Source organism: Paecilomyces variotii (genome assembly GCF_004022145.1).
Source record: "Paecilomyces variotii strain CBS 101075 chromosome Unknown C8Q69scaffold_2, whole genome shotgun sequence".
Lineage (NCBI taxonomy): Eukaryota > Fungi > Ascomycota > Eurotiomycetes > Eurotiales > Thermoascaceae > Paecilomyces > Paecilomyces variotii.
Genome location: NW_021167141.1, coordinates 458,473 through 474,561, shown reverse-complemented (window position 1 = coordinate 474,561; position 16,089 = coordinate 458,473). Strand labels below are relative to the sequence as shown.

General features: G+C 50.5%; 6 protein-coding genes across 6 annotated transcripts; 2 read left to right on the top strand and 4 right to left on the bottom strand.

Annotated features, from left to right (window-relative positions):
- Window positions 1-292: 292 nt before the first annotated feature.
- Window positions 293-1,488, bottom strand: C8Q69DRAFT_504082 (molecular chaperone; the record flags this gene model as incomplete). Its single annotated transcript, XM_028632561.1, has 3 exons — window positions 293-834; window positions 890-1,156; window positions 1,221-1,488. 3 exons carry the CDS (start codon window positions 1,486-1,488, stop codon window positions 293-295), a joined length of 1,077 nt encoding a protein of 358 aa, XP_028487060.1.
- Window positions 1,489-1,874: 386 nt separating this feature from the next.
- C8Q69DRAFT_135429 (hypothetical protein) lies at window positions 1,875-2,704 on the top strand. Its single transcript, XM_028625356.1, has 2 exons — window positions 1,875-2,109; window positions 2,192-2,704. The coding sequence occupies exons 1-2, from the start codon at window positions 2,040-2,042 to the stop codon at window positions 2,521-2,523; spliced, it is 402 nt and encodes a 133-aa protein (XP_028487059.1). The 5' UTR covers window positions 1,875-2,039; the 3' UTR covers window positions 2,524-2,704.
- A 180-nt stretch (window positions 2,705-2,884) lies between these two features.
- C8Q69DRAFT_504080 (hypothetical protein) lies at window positions 2,885-3,727 on the bottom strand (the record flags this gene model as incomplete). The annotated part of the gene is made up of 1 exon (XM_028632560.1): window positions 2,885-3,727. One exon carries the CDS (start codon window positions 3,725-3,727, stop codon window positions 2,885-2,887), a length of 843 nt encoding a protein of 280 aa, XP_028487058.1.
- Window positions 3,728-5,428: 1,701 nt separating this feature from the next.
- On the top strand, window positions 5,429-6,888 carry C8Q69DRAFT_135443 (hypothetical protein). Its single transcript, XM_028625357.1, has 3 exons — window positions 5,429-6,032; window positions 6,095-6,289; window positions 6,349-6,888. The coding sequence occupies exons 1-3, from the start codon at window positions 5,667-5,669 to the stop codon at window positions 6,619-6,621; spliced, it is 834 nt and encodes a 277-aa protein (XP_028487057.1). The 5' UTR covers window positions 5,429-5,666; the 3' UTR covers window positions 6,622-6,888.
- A 1,572-nt stretch (window positions 6,889-8,460) lies between these two features.
- Window positions 8,461-10,261, bottom strand: C8Q69DRAFT_455369 (mitochondrial resolvase Ydc2). Its single transcript, XM_028629770.1, has one exon. It carries the CDS (start codon window positions 9,897-9,899, stop codon window positions 8,541-8,543), a length of 1,359 nt encoding a protein of 452 aa, XP_028487056.1. The 5' UTR covers window positions 9,900-10,261; the 3' UTR covers window positions 8,461-8,540.
- Window positions 10,262-10,747: 486 nt separating this feature from the next.
- C8Q69DRAFT_441606 (putative camp-mediated signaling protein Sok1) lies at window positions 10,748-12,675 on the bottom strand (the record flags this gene model as incomplete). The annotated part of the gene is made up of 2 exons (XM_028628762.1): window positions 10,748-11,695; window positions 11,746-12,675. The coding sequence occupies 2 exons, from the start codon at window positions 12,673-12,675 to the stop codon at window positions 10,748-10,750; spliced, it is 1,878 nt and encodes a 625-aa protein (XP_028487055.1).
- Between the last annotated feature and the right edge of the window lie 3,414 nt (window positions 12,676-16,089).

Below are 16,089 nucleotides of genomic sequence, written 5' to 3'. Positions count from 1 at the left end.
TTGCCCCAGGACGACCAATTCTGCGCCGCCCGGAAGCTCAAAGCCGTGATAATAGATAATAATACAGTCACTCTGGCTACAGGTTGTATCCTTATTTCAAAAGAAAAACAGCAGTCATTGCTTTGTGTACATACAATGGAGGAACCTCCCCCCTTCCAAAAAGGGGCCTGGGCAATCCACATGATTCATACAACCTCCCCATTATTACGCCAGTCCGTGAGTGACATGAAATATCTAACAGACAACATAAGTAGACATGAATAATCAAATAATAATGGGTTGCATTATGCCATTAGTAGTTCAATCGGCCCTTCAGCGAGTCTAACCGCCGACAGCTCTTCAGCTCCATCGCTCGCGCCTCCTTCATCTTCTCAACATCCGGAAAGAACCAGCCCTGCGCATCTTGGATCATGCGCTCCCGATGTTGCACCTCAGCTTCACATTCATGCCGCAGTTTCGAGACATAATCCACTTCCACTCGTTGATCCAGCTGGTGGAATTTTCGAGCGCTGTAATCTTCGACATCCACGGGGTTGAGAAAGTAGTCCACCTTGAGTTTCGGCGTGGTTCGCTGCATCGTGTGGGGTGGCACAGCAGCATCAAAGCGATAGGTAGGACCTGAAGGGGTAGAAGAACCGGAGAAAAGTGACGAGAGCAGTGGCAGGACAAACAACAGAATAAGAGGAAGCAGTTGCTGCAGATACGCCCATCCCGATGGCGGTGGCTCTGAAGCAGCAGCGGCCTCCCGCGGCCTTCTCCGCGGCCGCGTACCGCCAAACTGATGTACACGGAATCCCGGTCCTCCTCCCATATTGAAGACAAACTGAGGTCCTCCTTGGTGAATGTCAGCAAACTTTCCCACAAACATGTGACAGTCTGATCTCCATACCGAAAGGACTGAAGCCTCCGCCCATGCCACCAAAGCCACCATTGAAGAATCGGTTGAAGAGCTCCTCCGGGGAGATCTCCTCCTCGAAGAAGGCCGATCCAGCTGGCGTCGACCGAGGGAAGCCTCCGCCAGAAGAAAATCCACTGAACGGCGAAGGACCGCTGGAAGAAGCACCAGGATTGAATCTGCTATCTGGATCGCCGCCAAATTTGTCATATCTAGACTTCTTCTCGGGATCTGACAGCACTTGGAATGCTCGTGACACCACTATTGTTCCCATCTGTCAGCAGAGGATCCTTCGATTGCACATGCGGGCGACGACGCAACATACTCTTGAAAGCCTCATCTGCTCCCTCATAGCCGTTTTTATCCGGATGTGTCAACAGACTCAACTTCCGGTATGCCTTCTTAATCTCTCCGTCCGATGCGGTCTTCTCCAGCGCCAGAATCTCGTAGTATGCGTGCGTAGAGCATTTCCGTACCCGTAGCACGGCGGCCTTCTGCTCGGGGGTGTATTTACGCTCCTGATTCCCTTGATTGTGGTCGCGAGACCTCGCACCGGACCCGGTGTCCGCGCCGGATGCCGTGGCAGAAGGCATTGCGCCAGGATTCAACTGATATCAGACGGTCAATCTCGCTTCAACTCGACGGTATTCGATGGATTGGCCGGCGTGGTGACCACTGGTGGCGGCGGGGAGAAGCTGATGCCGCCCCGGGGGACGGAAAGATAAGGCAAGACGTCAAACGAGAAAGGGCAGCGGTGTCTGTCTGTATCCTCCGGGGTCTCCTATCAAGCTGGTCTCTGGTGGTAGAGTGTTAGGTTGGACTGTATTTCTTTGGCTGTCAGACCTGGAAATCTGGAGAAGGATAACAAACCAACGTGGTGTCTTGGGGAGCCTTGATGGCCGACGCTAGCTTCGGGCAGCCCTGTGCACCGCTCAGGACACAAATTCTTGGGGAGCTGCCGGCTGCGGAACTCTTGAACTGGGAGAGCTCGTGAACAAGTCTTCAGCACTCTGCTTTGTCCGCAGATTACGATTGCTGAGGATCGCATTATCTACATCTCCTACCCGTCACTTAGTTTTATTTTCTCTCTCCGCAATTACCGCCAACAACCAATCTTCAGTGAAAGTATCCGCTGCCCAGAACAATGGCTAGCTCGGAGTCTACGGCCGAAGCAGCGAAGAAGTCGCTCGTGCAGAAGGCCAGAGCATGGGGAGGTGCGCAGCTCAACTTGCCATTATACAGCTTCCGGCTTCTTGTAGACAGCCCTTGGCTGGTTAATCGCTAACAATATCCCAGAAAATCCATTCCCACCCACGCTGCTGGCGTCGCTCATCACAGCGCAGTATATGCGACCCTTCCAGGCGCTCCCGATGCTCTTTCCCCCGGTCCTTCTGTTCACGAGTTACGCCAGTGTCAATGGTTTCAAAACAGACAGTGCTGGAATCAGTGCTGCATGGTCCGGTCTATACCTTCTCCTTGCTGGCCGACGAAAGCAGCCTTTCATGAAGAAGTGGGGTGCACGAGGCATCATTCGGGGCGCAACAATGGGTCTCTGCTTTGTCAACATGGTCTCGGGCGGACTGGCCTATACGCTAGGCAAGAGAGAGGATGAAGAAGAAGAAGACTAAAGTCATGACACTAATTGGGGGGAGGAGCAAAGCTGGTTAGGCGTTTCCTGGGAATGCATGGTGTTTCTAGAGGTCCACTGGTCATCACGTCCTGTTTGTATGAGGTTCCAATATATAGGCGTATAGATACGTATCTATCACACAGTTTCATTCATAGCCCATCATTATCAGTTATGTACCAGTATAGCTTACTGCAAACAACAGGCGGGCAGTCTTATGCGTGGTAGAGTTCTGATCGCCCCATCGCGAGGGCGCCAAATGCCCAATTGGTGACATATCATCGTGCTGCATAGTTAATTCATAGTCGGCATTTATCTGATCTGAGCTTGACTGCTTCATACAGAGAGTTTCCCGGCTCCAGTCAATCATTCTTGTACAGCTCGTGCGATACGATGTAATCACGGACATTGGCTGTCACTAGGAAGTCTAAATCATTGACTTGGGACTTTGCGGCCTGTCTGGCCCTGGTAGAGCTCACAGCTCGATCGTCCGTTCCTTTGCCATCCACGAGCTGTATCCGTTGCGCCCATTCTTTCTTGGCTCCTTCGCTCTCCCTCCCGCCTTGGGCGAGGTGACGGAGATAATCCTCTTGCTCTGCTCGTCCACCCCACTCATCATCGGGTCGCATCGTCACCCGCAATCTGTGCTGGGTCAGGAAGGGCTCCAGAGGCTGCAGGGTGTGTGTTGGGGGGTAGTATTTCGGATTGAAGATCCTTATCAGGGTATCGTATCCCACTAGATGAACCTGTTCAAGGGACTTGGGATAGACGCCCGATGTTTCTATCTCCGCAGCCTTGTCAATGAAGTACGGCTTCTTCGTCAGGCCGATATCAACCTGTGGGAGTGTATCTGGAGTGGACGATGCAGCAGAGCCCTGCAGAGCGGAACGTAGGTCTCGGGCGAACAGGTCCATCATAACGAGCCGGTCCTCGAACAGCGCGGGTTTCGACGGCTTGTCTGCATTTTGCGTCGCCAGCAACAGTAGTAATCGCGATGAAGGACCCGGATTCTCAGCCAAGGCCGAACTTGCTATCCTCAGATGGGCCAACGTGGGCGGATTGAACGAGGAATCCAGAACGTAGAGCACCTTCGGAGTCACTGGTGCAGGCTCAGCAGGAACACTACCGACAACCTCGAATGCTTTGGAGGACGATGCGAACTGCTTCAACGCGGAGGCGTACTGCGTGCGCAGGCGGGCAGCCATGTCCGCGATATCTGTCATGAGCTGTGCCCGGCGTCAGGTATCTGATAGCTCTAGCTCTAGATAGCTCGAATACAGAAAGCGTGGAGAGCAGATGGAGTTGAGGGGAATCCATGGGGCAGCCAGCGGCTATGACGGTAGCAACCAGCCTCCATCGCCCCTCTTCCACTGGCTTCCGAGCCGCGAGACAACCAGCATCTCTTCTTCAACTTCCTACAGAAGCGCCCCTGGCGATCACGTCTATCTCGGAATCTGCGCATCGGGAGATCTGTTGCTATGTGTCATGCATCACAGTCGGGTAATTTTCTCAGGCTAGAAAAAAAGGGTCAGCCGCATCAAGCAATTCTGGAAGCACAGAGTATGCGATCAACGCAAATCACTCCTTTCTGGCAACACTAACTAAGTAAGTTACCGTACCGAGTCTACCGAGCAGAGAACAGACCAGTTCGCACGGTACTCACAGGAGAGATCTCTCCACTTACTCTTCTCTCCTCTCTGCCACCAGCAGAGATCAGCAGTTGGACGAAGTACGGAGTACAGACAGTGGTCCGTGTCAGAGCTGTCAAATGGTCAGCAGCAGTCTTCTTGCTGCCACGACCATCACGACTCTGATCTCTTTGTGACGTGGTCCTACGTCCACCCATATAGTTGTCGGGTGCTACAGCTGAACAGCCCCTGGTCCCCTGCGAAACGATGGTTTGACCCCTGGGAGGTTCCCGATATCCGAAACGGGCCCAAGGACTCAAAAACTAAAACGCCCAGCAAGTCTTAGTTAGCCTCTTAGTCGAGAGCACGACGCTCAGGGCATCCGTGCAGTCTTCTCGGGACCGGCGTCGGCTGCTAATGGGATTATGGCAAAAGATTTGCGTTTCCCGACGCTCAGATGAGTCCAGATCTTTTTCGCTTGATGTGCATACATCGTGATACTCTAGCCCAACTTCCAAGGAAAGGCCCAGAAGCCAGAAGCCCCCAGCCGACTAGGTCTCATCTCAACTTTGAACGCGGTGTGGAAAGCGCCGTGCCCTCCAAGGCTATACCAGTCTGCCGCTATGCTTTGTTTTCCCTTTCTTCAAAATGACAGTCCGTGGCGTCTAGAGTAATAATTTGCGGGTGAGGGACGTGACGAGTCCCCCACTAGGAATGCCAGATAAGATTTATGCAGCTGGCGATGGGATGGACGGTGCCACGCCTCTTCCGCCGCCGTGGCTGGAAATTCTCTCGTGCGGTGAATTCATCATTCAGTCCGCTCTTTCGCCTAGATAGGGGGGACGCGAGCAACATGCCACAAGCGCGACGCGCTGTTATTGAATCTGGGGAGTCAGATTCCATATGGCGTCATTCTGTATACTCTACGACGCGATACAGACCCTGGCAGCGATCTCAAGGCGTTCTCAGGGAGCATACATTTTCTATAAAGGACAGCGATGGATTGCCAGCACGCCGACTACGCCGACTATTGCACTAGAACACATCCCGCCAAACGACGACGTTGCAGAAAACAAAAAGTCTGACGAGAATCCAGCCAAAGGAATCGCACGAGGCCGATTTGGCGCCTTTTCTCTGGCGAATCCGCATCGCAAGAAGAGCGACTTCATTAAACGGCGCCAGGGGCAGCGAACGAGCTAAGGCTGGCGGTCTGATCCGCCCCGTGCCCACCCTGCAATTTAGCTAAATTGCTAAGGCTTCGGGTCCCCCGTTTCTTATTATCCCACCCCTCCGTCTGCTGGCATCCTCTCTCTCTTCTCCTTCTTTAAGTCGCCAACTTGTCGCGTTGCTTCGTTCTGTTCTGTTCTCTGTGCCAGAGGACTCTTGTCGTTCTTTTCCTCACTGTCATTCTTTATTGCGAATAGATTTCGCACCCACGCTCATTAACCTGAATCGAGCACGCTAAAGATATACTTCTCCGGACAAGCTTTAAGACACCAAAGGCATCATCTCCAACATGCGCTTCACAAGTTCTGCTTCCGTCGCCCTCGTGGCATCTCTTGCGGCTCTGGGAGAGGCTTCGTACCCCTTCCACGCTCGCTCGGGGAAGTTCCTCCACCATGCCAGAGGATTCAACAGCACCGCCGACGACGGTGTCTCGTCGGTCTTCGTGATCCCGACGCCCGCTGAGAAGACTCCCCAGGTCACTCCCTCCATCCCTCTGAGCACTGGTGCTGCTCGTGAGATCGATCCCGAGGCTGCTGTCTCTACTCAAACTTCGGTGGAGGACCTCACCCTCACCTACACTCTGGGTGGTGCCTCTACCACTGTCGTGACAACTACTGTCCAGCGCACCGCTACCAACACCGTCGTTGTTACTCAGGTATGCTTTTTTTATATTTTGGGAGTGATGCTATCAAGAGCAGAGCCTAATTTCATCTATAGACCCCTGAGGCCAGTGTCACCCAGGAGGCAGTCGCTGATGACGAGCCCACCACCACTATCTCCACCACCTCTACTACCACCTCCATTGTTACCGTCTATCCTGTTGCTAGCTCCGCCCTCGTCGGTGGATCTAACGCCGCCGGATCCTGCAATGGCGTCACTGTCACTGTCACTGAGAAGGAGACCGTCACAGTGGTAAGTGCCGTATACGCGAATAGATTCTATCCTCGACTAAGCACTAACATGTTCTATAGACTGCTGGTGCTACTGCTACCGATGCTGCTTCCTCCAACAGCATCGCCAATGCCGTCAACGAGGCTGACATCACCTCCGCGGTCCAGAAGCAGGTTGCTGAGCCCACTGCTGTCCCCAGCTCGCCTGCTGTCTCTGCCCCAGCTGTTCCAGCTGTGCCGGCGGGTCCTCCTTACGGCAACGGTACTTTCCCCACCTTCAGGAAGGCGTCGACTCCCTCTGGCTTCTTGACGAGCAAGCTGCCTCTCCCGTCCAACTTCGCCCGCCGCATGTAAGCGGAGAAAAATGCCTGTTTTCGATCAAGTCGCCGGTATCGACCATCCATGATTGAGAGATCAATTTCACTCGCGTCAGTCGCGCGCTGGATTTGTACTTATTGCGGACCATTTGATGGCACAAACTTTTCGTACTTTTTTCAATTCTCTGCGGGCTACTCCGGCTGCGATGAACAGCATGTTCTCCAACGTGGTTCAGTCGGCGCTCCCGCCCCCTTTTTCTTTAACCAGATCAGGATCCCTTTCGGATTCCTCTCTTCCAACGAGATTTCATTCTATCCAACCTTTTTTTATACTGTGTCACGTACGGGACGAATAAAATAAGATGGCCATCAAGATCCCTGTTTCATCGTTTGTACGTTTCGTGATTTTTGGATGCAGACAAGTCTCCCTTGGCAGAGGCGTACCGGAACCAAAAATAGAAGGGTCAAGGGTGGCCAACTCCCCCTTTTCTATTTATCTTCAGTGAAGTGTGTAAATACATTGTATTCAATTCTGTGCTTCTTGACCGTTCTTCGGAAAATCCATCCCATATGATACATTCCCGATCTCTGACTCCATTCGCATGTCTCCGAGTGGCCAGAATCTCAGTTCTATCTGGCAAGGCATGCGACTACGCCTTTGAGCCTTCTGTTTTGCATCCACAGCGAGCGCGAAGAATCTTGGTACGCGACCGAATTGTATACGCAGATCATTCCCCGATGTAGTAGCGAAGATCCCATCGCAGTCTCGATTCCAGAATCTTCCCAAAACAGACTGGACGTGTAGAATGCGGCCCGCGAGCGATAAACAATGTGGGGAACGAGAAGAGTCTCCCTCTCGAGTCTGGCTATCGATTTTTGACCTCTGGTCGGGGATGATAGCTCGAGTGCGCTATATCCCGGTTCTCTTCAGCCAAAGTGTCCCAACCATTCCATAACTAGTCATTAATCTTAAGATGCACCCACACGAGGCGTAACATCTAGAGGCCTCGTGCGACTCAAGCAGAAAGTAATAATAATAATATGGTATAGTGAGTGTAAACTAATCTCCAGACCCAAACCCAACCCGACTGAGTTACCCAAAAGTCCGGATCAGGAACGCGGGAACAGTATGTAGTATCTATCCGTCCCCTTTTATTTTCTTCTTCTTGTCTCCACCCGCTTTGAATGAAGTCAACCTTCCCGCGTATGTTTCGTGTTCCTGTATCACCTTTTTCTGGCTTTCCAGATAATAATAACAATGAAGGGAAATCCATTTTTCATTACATTTTTCTTTCCTTCCCACCTTCTCCACTTCTGTTTTTCTTTCCCTTGTTTCGTTCTTGACTCTTGGCAGTTTTGCTTTTGCTTTTCTCTTTGTTTGTTTTATATATAAAGAGAGATGGCTTTTTTCTGAAACGTGAGCTGCGCCTTGGTCGGTGCGGGGTGGGGGGTGTAGATCCATAATTCAGAATATCATTCATGCTCGGGTGGGTAAGTAATGATGATTGAACACATCTTAATCTCAGGACCCTGTTGTCATTTAGTTATCTCCTTATGCTTTGGTACGGGGTCCTAGGTATGGTTATTTATTCTATTTATGGTACATATGTGAATCTTGGGGCTGGATCGGTGCGGTTGAGGTAGATTTTATATAGTGGTAATTGGAGTAGTGTGGTGGTTGTGGTTTGGATAAGGAAATGAAGTGCTGGATGATGATCATGATGGCAGGGACCATGATAGATGTAGTATGGAGTAAAGATAGACATGGGCATATATTAGTTGGGGTATTATAACATGGGATCCAGGTTGGTTCTCTATTTAGTTAGTCAATAAGTAAATTTGTGAGGATATAGATTTTAAGTGAGATTTGGAAGGGAAGGAAAATGTTTTTTATGTCTTTTCATATAGTACATATAGAACTGTGTATTTTACAAATAACAGTATCCCATCCAACCATTACGCCCTTCTTATCGCTTCAGGATTGAGTATATCCTTAACAACAGGAGCGTCCACTCCATCACGCAAAATCTGTCCCCTTGCGACATGCCAATCTAGCCATGTCACTCCCTGAAGAAGACAATCAGCAAGATCGTCCAGCTTGCCAATATCGGCCTTCTCCAATCCCTCGTCCGAACCGACTGCAGAGCGAGATCTTGTCGTCTTCTTTCCTTGCCACCCGCGGAGATATGCATTGACAACTCGTCTGACATTGTCATCGGGTGCGACATCTATCTTTTGTCCCTTCATGAGAGACGTGCTCGGAACACCTTCGCTGATGCTTTCCTTCCCTGTCTCCCATGCAGAAAGCCATTTGCCCACGAGGTCGATCTTCGCTTTCTTCCCTTCCTTCGAAGTCATCCTTTTCTTCTTCTTCTTCTTCCTCGTCTCGTCCTTCGTCTGCGTTGTCTCTGAATCCTCCTCTTCTTGAAGAGCATCAGTCTCCGAATCACCATACCAATACCTCGCTACACGCGATGGCTCGACACTCTGTACGGATACCGAATGTGCCCGCTCTCGCGCCAGCGTGTGCAAAACAGCATAGAGCATCCCTTCAAAGACACCTACGCGGAGCGTCCACTCCTGCACAGCGCTGGCTCCGCCGGAACGGAAGCGCTGGCGCTCAATGAGGATGTGAGTTGGGTTGTAGGTCGCGAGGAGCGACGTTATTAACGTATAAGCATGTTCGGCGTAGAGATCTGGGGTGAATAACATTTTGTCATCGTCCTCTGTAGATCTCGTAGCCGTATTTCCTTCCTCGTCGCTGGAGAGCAGGCTAGTTCTGTCTTCTGTCGGTAGTTTCTGCCTCCTGGACCTAGACCCCGATAGTGGAAACGTAGATAACGAAAGCGAAGATAACCCAAGAGTAGACGACCTTGGAAATGCCGAAACGGCAAGACGATGCCATGCAGTGAGCGTGGGAACAGGATCCCCTGAAGGAGGAGAACCAGAACTGGAAATAGAATCCTTTCTCATCGCAGGACCCGGAACTAGCAAATGCGCAAAGGCAAGATTCTGAATCCCCATATCGATACTGAGAATACTTAGACTCTCTCCCTGGCCGCTGGTCATCTTTTCTTTCTGTACACTATTCTGGCCTGCGGATTGGGGTATTGATGAACCCTGGCCCGCCGACATAGTCAGCTCAGTTGGCAGATACTCGCATTGCGGGAGTTCTCTCTGCAATCGTAAGGCCAAGGCCAGCTTGGGTCCGGCTGTTGGTATACCCGTTGCTTGGGCGATGCTTTTGAGTTGCGAGGACTTTAGATGGCCAAGCCATTGATAAGTCGATGTTAAAGTTTCAGTGAACGCTCGCATGGTGTCTGATCTGCTCCGGAATAAAATAGAAGTGAGAGGTCCTTAAATGACAGCACGGAACTCGCAGACGAGGAAGAAGACAGGTTTAAAGATAACATTTGGCCATTGCTTTTAGAATGTATAGTGCTCACAGAATTAAGGAGACATAGACGGGTGGGCGGCCTGCTATTGCTGTATTTGTTGACGGTGTAAATATGCTCTGAGATAAATAAAAGTGATCGAGGTGCGGATCATGGCAGGATTTTCTCGGATAAACGATGACCGCATGAGACTCAATCTGCAGGAGAAATGTCATTAGATCATAGGAAGCGCATCTGAAACCATTCTTAATGACGAGTTTCTAGCTATTATAAGCCATGAGTCTATACATATTATTAGAAAACAGCTCCGCCGGATAGAGTTGCGTCGCCTTGAGAGTCCAATCACGTGATATGCGAGTGTAGACTGCAGAATCAGATAGATCAATTATGATATCTTAGCGTAATAAATCATGATACAGACTTATGTACAATGAAAAAAAAAAAGAGACTGATTAGAACAGGAGGCACACGCCCTGCGATATTCTGGGGAAAACAGGAAAGTGCTCAACATAAAAACTGTCCAACAACCGTATGAGAACGCTGAGATGCTTGGATGCCCCGTGACCAAACCGACCGAATAACTTCCAGGCTATGCAAAGACGCTAAATCGCATGACAGGGCAAGACGAAGAGAGACAAAAGATAAACAATAAACAAGAGGGAATTGTTTTTTTGAACAAAAGAAAATGAATCTCCGGGCGTCAGATGTGTCTTGACGGGAGGAGACTGAGCATCCGTATCGCAAGTCGACGTCTTGACCTCTAGTCCCTCATGACCGAGGACATGCGCTCGTAGACCCATTTTTGAATAAATGTGCGAGGTCAGGATTATCCTCTGTTGTTCGCGATTCGGAGCTTTCATCGCGCGTATATAGTATAGGAGCCCATACCCTCCAGTGGAGGACGACCATATGAGCAAGCCGCATCGCAATGAAATCCATGTCCATGTGGCGTTGAGAGACTGACCCTCCATATTGGGATTGCAATGGCCGCTGAGACTCACATATCGCCAGTGGTGACATATGCAAATACTTCTTCGCGAATGAGAAAATTCTCTCCAAGAGCTTTTCCCGAGCAGCTGTCTGGAAGAGCTGGAAGACACTTGACTCATGCGACAGGTGCCATTCCAAGGCCCGTTCTATTGGGGCAATAACATCGTCGCAGACCATATCATCACGGTGGCAGACAACAGATGCCATCCTTGCAATCTCGAGAGCGACACTAGATATATTTCCTTGCCAGCGTGATGCTTCGCGATACCCATCGTCGTTTCCCTCCAATAGAGGCCATATCCGGGATCGGAATGTGGCGTACGTTTCAGCTTGCGACGGCATATATCCCTGCTGGCTCTGGACGTAGACATCGAAGATGTACCAGCAGATGTCAAGGTTGATCAGGTTCTGCAAATCGGCGCGCAATTGCCACAGTCTCCCGGAATCGAACTGGAATGTTTTAGGAAACGCTCGGGGACTGTCGAATTGTAGAAGCATGTCCGATAGTCCGCGAAAGAGAACCCCAATAGGCCAGAAGCTGTCTATCTTGGAACGATCTTCAAGACTCAGTAGCTCACGTCTTCGAAGATTCAAATACCATATCCTCGATGACTCAACAGGGAAATCGAGAGTTGCCATTCTTTTCATGAAGTACTCTTGTAGGAACGGAACCGTGTCTTCAATTAGGAGGATCCTAAACGCACGAATTTGGTGATTTGCGACGTCCTAGATCAGGTCAGCGGTGAGATCGATATATATAATAAGAGCATACTAACCAGTTTCATGGCTTCGAGGATTCCGAAAAGTGTGCGGAGTCCGTCGACGACCCTGCGCATGTCCTGGGCCTCTGATCCTGAACTGATCTGCTCCACCATCTGATCCGCCCATTCGTCTCTCATAGGCGCGCAATGAGTTTTCAAGAGTCCCGCTAACCATGTTGCTAAACCTACTAGGTCCAGAACACCCTTCCGAATCTGTTGCATCATCAAAGATACATCCAAGTTTTGCATAACACTCGGGTGGTCGCGCTCCGGGACGAGGGTCTTCAGGACATCCTGCAAAGTTTCGAACATAGCTGGTAGTCTAGGCTCAAAAGTCGGCTCATCGACGTTGTCTGATCCAGTCTCTTGACGCAGCTCAAGCCCATTAGATGCACAAAAAGAGTACACCAATATCTCTGTCGCCATAGATTCCCAGTACTCTGCGGCTTCTCTCCTTTTCCTCCTGCCTTTCTCACCATCCAAGTCTGGCTTGAAATGGAGATCACGGTCGAAGTTCGCATCCATGCGGAGATTGATATTGGCCATGATGCGATGCAAATCGAGCTCGCTGAGGGTCTCCTTGGTCACTGGAGGCAGGCGTTTTGCTGAGCGTAGCAACCTCAGCCTTTTCGCATCTAACCGCAGAATGCTGGGAATGGCGAGCATTTTTGATGACCGTCTTTGGAGACCCTCTTGCGCATCTGCCGGGCATGACGAAGTAGATTGCGGCACATTGCTGAGCGACTGGTTTGTCATGTGTGACCTTTCACTGTCGTCTGCCGAAGATTCATTGTTCTGCGAATCGTGCGGATGGTCGAGAGAATCATTTTTTGGGAGATTCTTAGAATTGTTACTCTTGCCGTAGGCCTCCAGACAATATTCAGAGCTCTCATCCTGCTTGCTACGCATATTCCTCCTAGCCTCTTTCGTCTTCTGGAGATCCATCTTCCATCCACCTGAATCGCGAAGTTATTGCGGATATAAGAACCGAGCCGTGTCACAGGACTTTCGCAAATGGAGAGTATGCGCAAGCAAGAAGACCAAGGGAATGGTACCCGAATTGCTTTGGCTAGAAAGCAGACAACATGATCAGTTTCGCAGACAGCGCAGAAGTTGTAGTGGGCGATGCTGTAGACACCTTTGAGGTTTGCCTGTTGTAAATGGCGGAGGTAGAGCAGACGACAAAAGACAAACGAACAATGAGCAATAATGAGACGCAAGTACACTATTCAGAGCCCCAACCGCCTCCGCAAGAGCGGCGAGTAAGGCGCACCGTGGGAAACGAGGCGTGGACGTTGGGTTATTCAGGAACCAGGAGAAGGCAGGGCGATTACGCGACGAGAGCAGAATGCGCAGATATGCAGCGGAAGGAGTGGAACTAAGTCGACAGATCGGCGGAACCGGGGCGGCGGTAAGACCAAAGCGATATCAAGGATCGTTATTATTGCGAAGCAAAAGGGTGCAGGGATGTTCAATCTCGCGGCCGAGAAGGGGGTGATGGGTGAGAGCGATCAGAGACGGGAAGACTGTATGAGATCCCAGAAGACTTTCACATCTACGGAGTAGATGGAAAACAATTTGGCTAGCGGATGCGCCACTTTAATTCCGAATGCTAATATTCTTTCCCTGGTCGTCTCTGAGGTGGCCCAAAAAAGTGAGGCTGCCGATCAGATTGGTTGCTTGCGGTTTTACAAGGGGAGCGCTCAGTGCTTTTTCAGCATGAATTGCTCTGACGTCCGTACCGGCTGACCAGCAGCGTCGAGGCAGAGCTTCCAGGGTTAATTGAGAGATCCCTTACTGCACGAGCCACATGTTGAGTGACGTTGTCGAGCCTGTGTCTTGTCGCCGGATACGGAATCCATACTTAACTTACACTTCCGCGCAAGGAGATCTATTACCGCGAACGAACGATGCCGCCAAAAATTCCACCACAGGCGCGAGGGAATAAGACGGCAGGCCTGGACAACTGTCACCAGCATTCTTTGCAAAGGAAGCGACAGTTCCCTCCTTCATGACCATGGACGAACGCTGCTACCCGATGATAGTGTTGTAAAGCACACGCTCGGCCTTCTGAGAGGTCGAAAGCGGACTTAGTCGGTCAAGTATGAAAGCTGATGCGTGTGTGGACGCAACCTTCCGCCCCGCCGTCGCGATCGTCGGGGCTTGCTGGAGCTATCAAGCTTCAAAATAGCTGTCAGCCACGCCTGACCCTGCCCGGTACGGGGAAAGATCAAGCAACAGCATCATCGCCTACCCCAGTGTTGTCTCGAGGTCGGAAATCTATATATCCCCCGGTCCTCAGACCGTTCGAAATATATCCACGAGAGCTCATGATTCAGTATATGCTGAGAAATTTTTTTTTTCTTTGACGATCACGCTGACGGTTTGCTGCAGCGACCATCCTTGTTGACAGCCACGCCGGGGCAGACGAACCAACTATGAACGCAAATGCCAAATGCATGTTCCAATAACGTGTCATAGTACGACGGCACTACTCTTCCAGCCCGACGGTTGAACCGCGACGGGGCGAGTGGATCAACTCCACCGAGAATTCACGAGGGCACATGTCCGTGGCGGAGGAGGCATGGCCAAGTTAACTGGCTTACACTTCACAGTTCATCGATTGTCGGAGCATGCAGCGTGTTGTCCACTATGCGAGCTCAGCGTGGAAATGATCTCCACGCAATCCTTCTTATCCACTGTCAAAACCCAGAAGAGTGACTCAGATGCGGCTTCACATTGTCTCTCTTCGGGAGTTCTGCTGCTGAGCGCAATACGCATCGTTTCTTCCGTAGCTCTTGCCAGGACATCAGACTCCTGAGGAAATGCGATGGCTGGCCTCTGCTTCAGGGGCGAGGAAGATCGACAAGCACAACGGTTCCCAGAACGTCATGTCGCCATCGTCTACGGCGGCAGAAAAGCAATTCTGAGACCGAATGTGCCGGTGGTTCACGAATAAAGGGGCTGGGCTCTCAGATTCTCGGCTGTGTTGGCGCCTCACTTTCCCTTTTATGTAGCCCACGATCCGGTGAATCCGCCTCATCATCAGCCGGTGGTCGGATCCTACCAGGAAGCTCAAACTGGCGGTAGGAAGACTGGTCTTGATAGAAGCACCATAGCATCATCGACACTACTGAGTGCAGAAAGATCTTGTTTAGCCTCCTCACCCGAAAGAGCGGTGGGATGAAGAATCGAAGCCGAGACCCGGAGCGGAGATGTGGCTGAAATAGTGCCCAGACAGCATCGGGGAACTTTGAGGCTTGAGATCACCGTACTAGCGGCCCGTGATACCGGGAAGATAAAAATAATGGATGATTGGTGTTGAACTAGAGAGTCAAGGATGAAGTGAGTTCTAGTAAGGCTTCGTAACTGCGCAGGATGTTCTAGAGATCCGATCCACCGTCTTATCAGGTGACTGCCTCTAGCCCATCTCGTTCGCAGGCAAAGCCGATGCGGTGTAGTAGCTGACAGCCTCACACGGAATATCGACCTGTCCCAGTCAAATAGCGTGGAGATGTGTACTGGTCTTCTGCATATTGTGGCTGAGCAGATCATCTTATTTACCTTGGCGGGTACGATGCTTGATAAGTTGATCCAGATGCTTATCGGAAAACGTGTCTCTTCACTAGCGCTTCCTAGTCAAAATAGAGATACGGACTATGCTGTATATGTATAATTGCTCTTCAAAGCAATCCGTCGCTCCTCGGATACTTTGTAGTTAGATACAGGAAGGAACAAGAAACGAATCCTGATATCTACAAATAGACACGAATGAGTCTCCTTCTGAACACTGTTTCTTTCCTTAGTCACTATATATAAAATTGCTGCTAGAATTACAATCTCTTAGGACAACAATCATTGCAGAATCATAGCTTCGTTCAAAAATGGATGCATGCAAAGCCAGTTGCTCAAAATGGCAACCCAAAATATAAGTTTCTCCCCAGTACCTAACAACACCAGCAGAAAATAAGGATCGACTGAATACTTAACTCGCATGTAAGACCCATACTCCGTCGTTCAATGCTTGCTAGTCACACAGTGGTGATATGGAAAAGTACAGCCGTTAGTGAAACAATTGATGGGTAGAGCCATCACCTCCATACAAAACGCCTTGCAGTGTCGAAGGAAAAGAAGAGAAACACCACATGGTCAATTTAGACCCTTCAAAGTATATACCTAGGAGTGAGCTCCCCGGTGAAAAGACAGGCGCAATCGCCTGTCAGAATAAACCATAACTCTGACCAGAGAGTTGTAGGCATCCCTGCTGATGATACCCCGGCACGACATGCGTGACAAGAAGTAATGAAGGCATCGATGCCGGACGAAAATGAACAGAAGAGCAGTAAGACTAGGCTACGA

What these genes read in the sequence shown, in the direction of transcription:
- C8Q69DRAFT_135429 (XM_028625356.1), top strand. Translation starts at nt 2,040, where the DNA reads ATGGCTAGCTCGGAGTCTACGGCCGAAGCAGCGAAGAAGTCGCTCGTG. An exon ending in GAAGGCCAGAGCATGGGGAG is followed by an intron (nt 2,110 to 2,191) that starts GTGCGCAGCTCA and finishes ACAATATCCCAG; the next exon opens with AAAATCCATTCCCACCCACG.
- C8Q69DRAFT_135443 (XM_028625357.1), top strand. Translation starts at nt 5,667, where the DNA reads ATGCGCTTCACAAGTTCTGCTTCCGTCGCCCTCGTGGCATCTCTTGCG. An exon ending in ACACCGTCGTTGTTACTCAG is followed by an intron (nt 6,033 to 6,094) that starts GTATGCTTTTTT and finishes TTTCATCTATAG; the next exon opens with ACCCCTGAGGCCAGTGTCAC. An exon ending in AGAAGGAGACCGTCACAGTG is followed by an intron (nt 6,290 to 6,348) that starts GTAAGTGCCGTA and finishes CATGTTCTATAG; the next exon opens with ACTGCTGGTGCTACTGCTAC.
- C8Q69DRAFT_455369 (XM_028629770.1), bottom strand. Translation starts at nt 9,899, where the DNA reads ATGCGAGCGTTCACTGAAACTTTAACATCGACTTATCAATGGCTTGGC.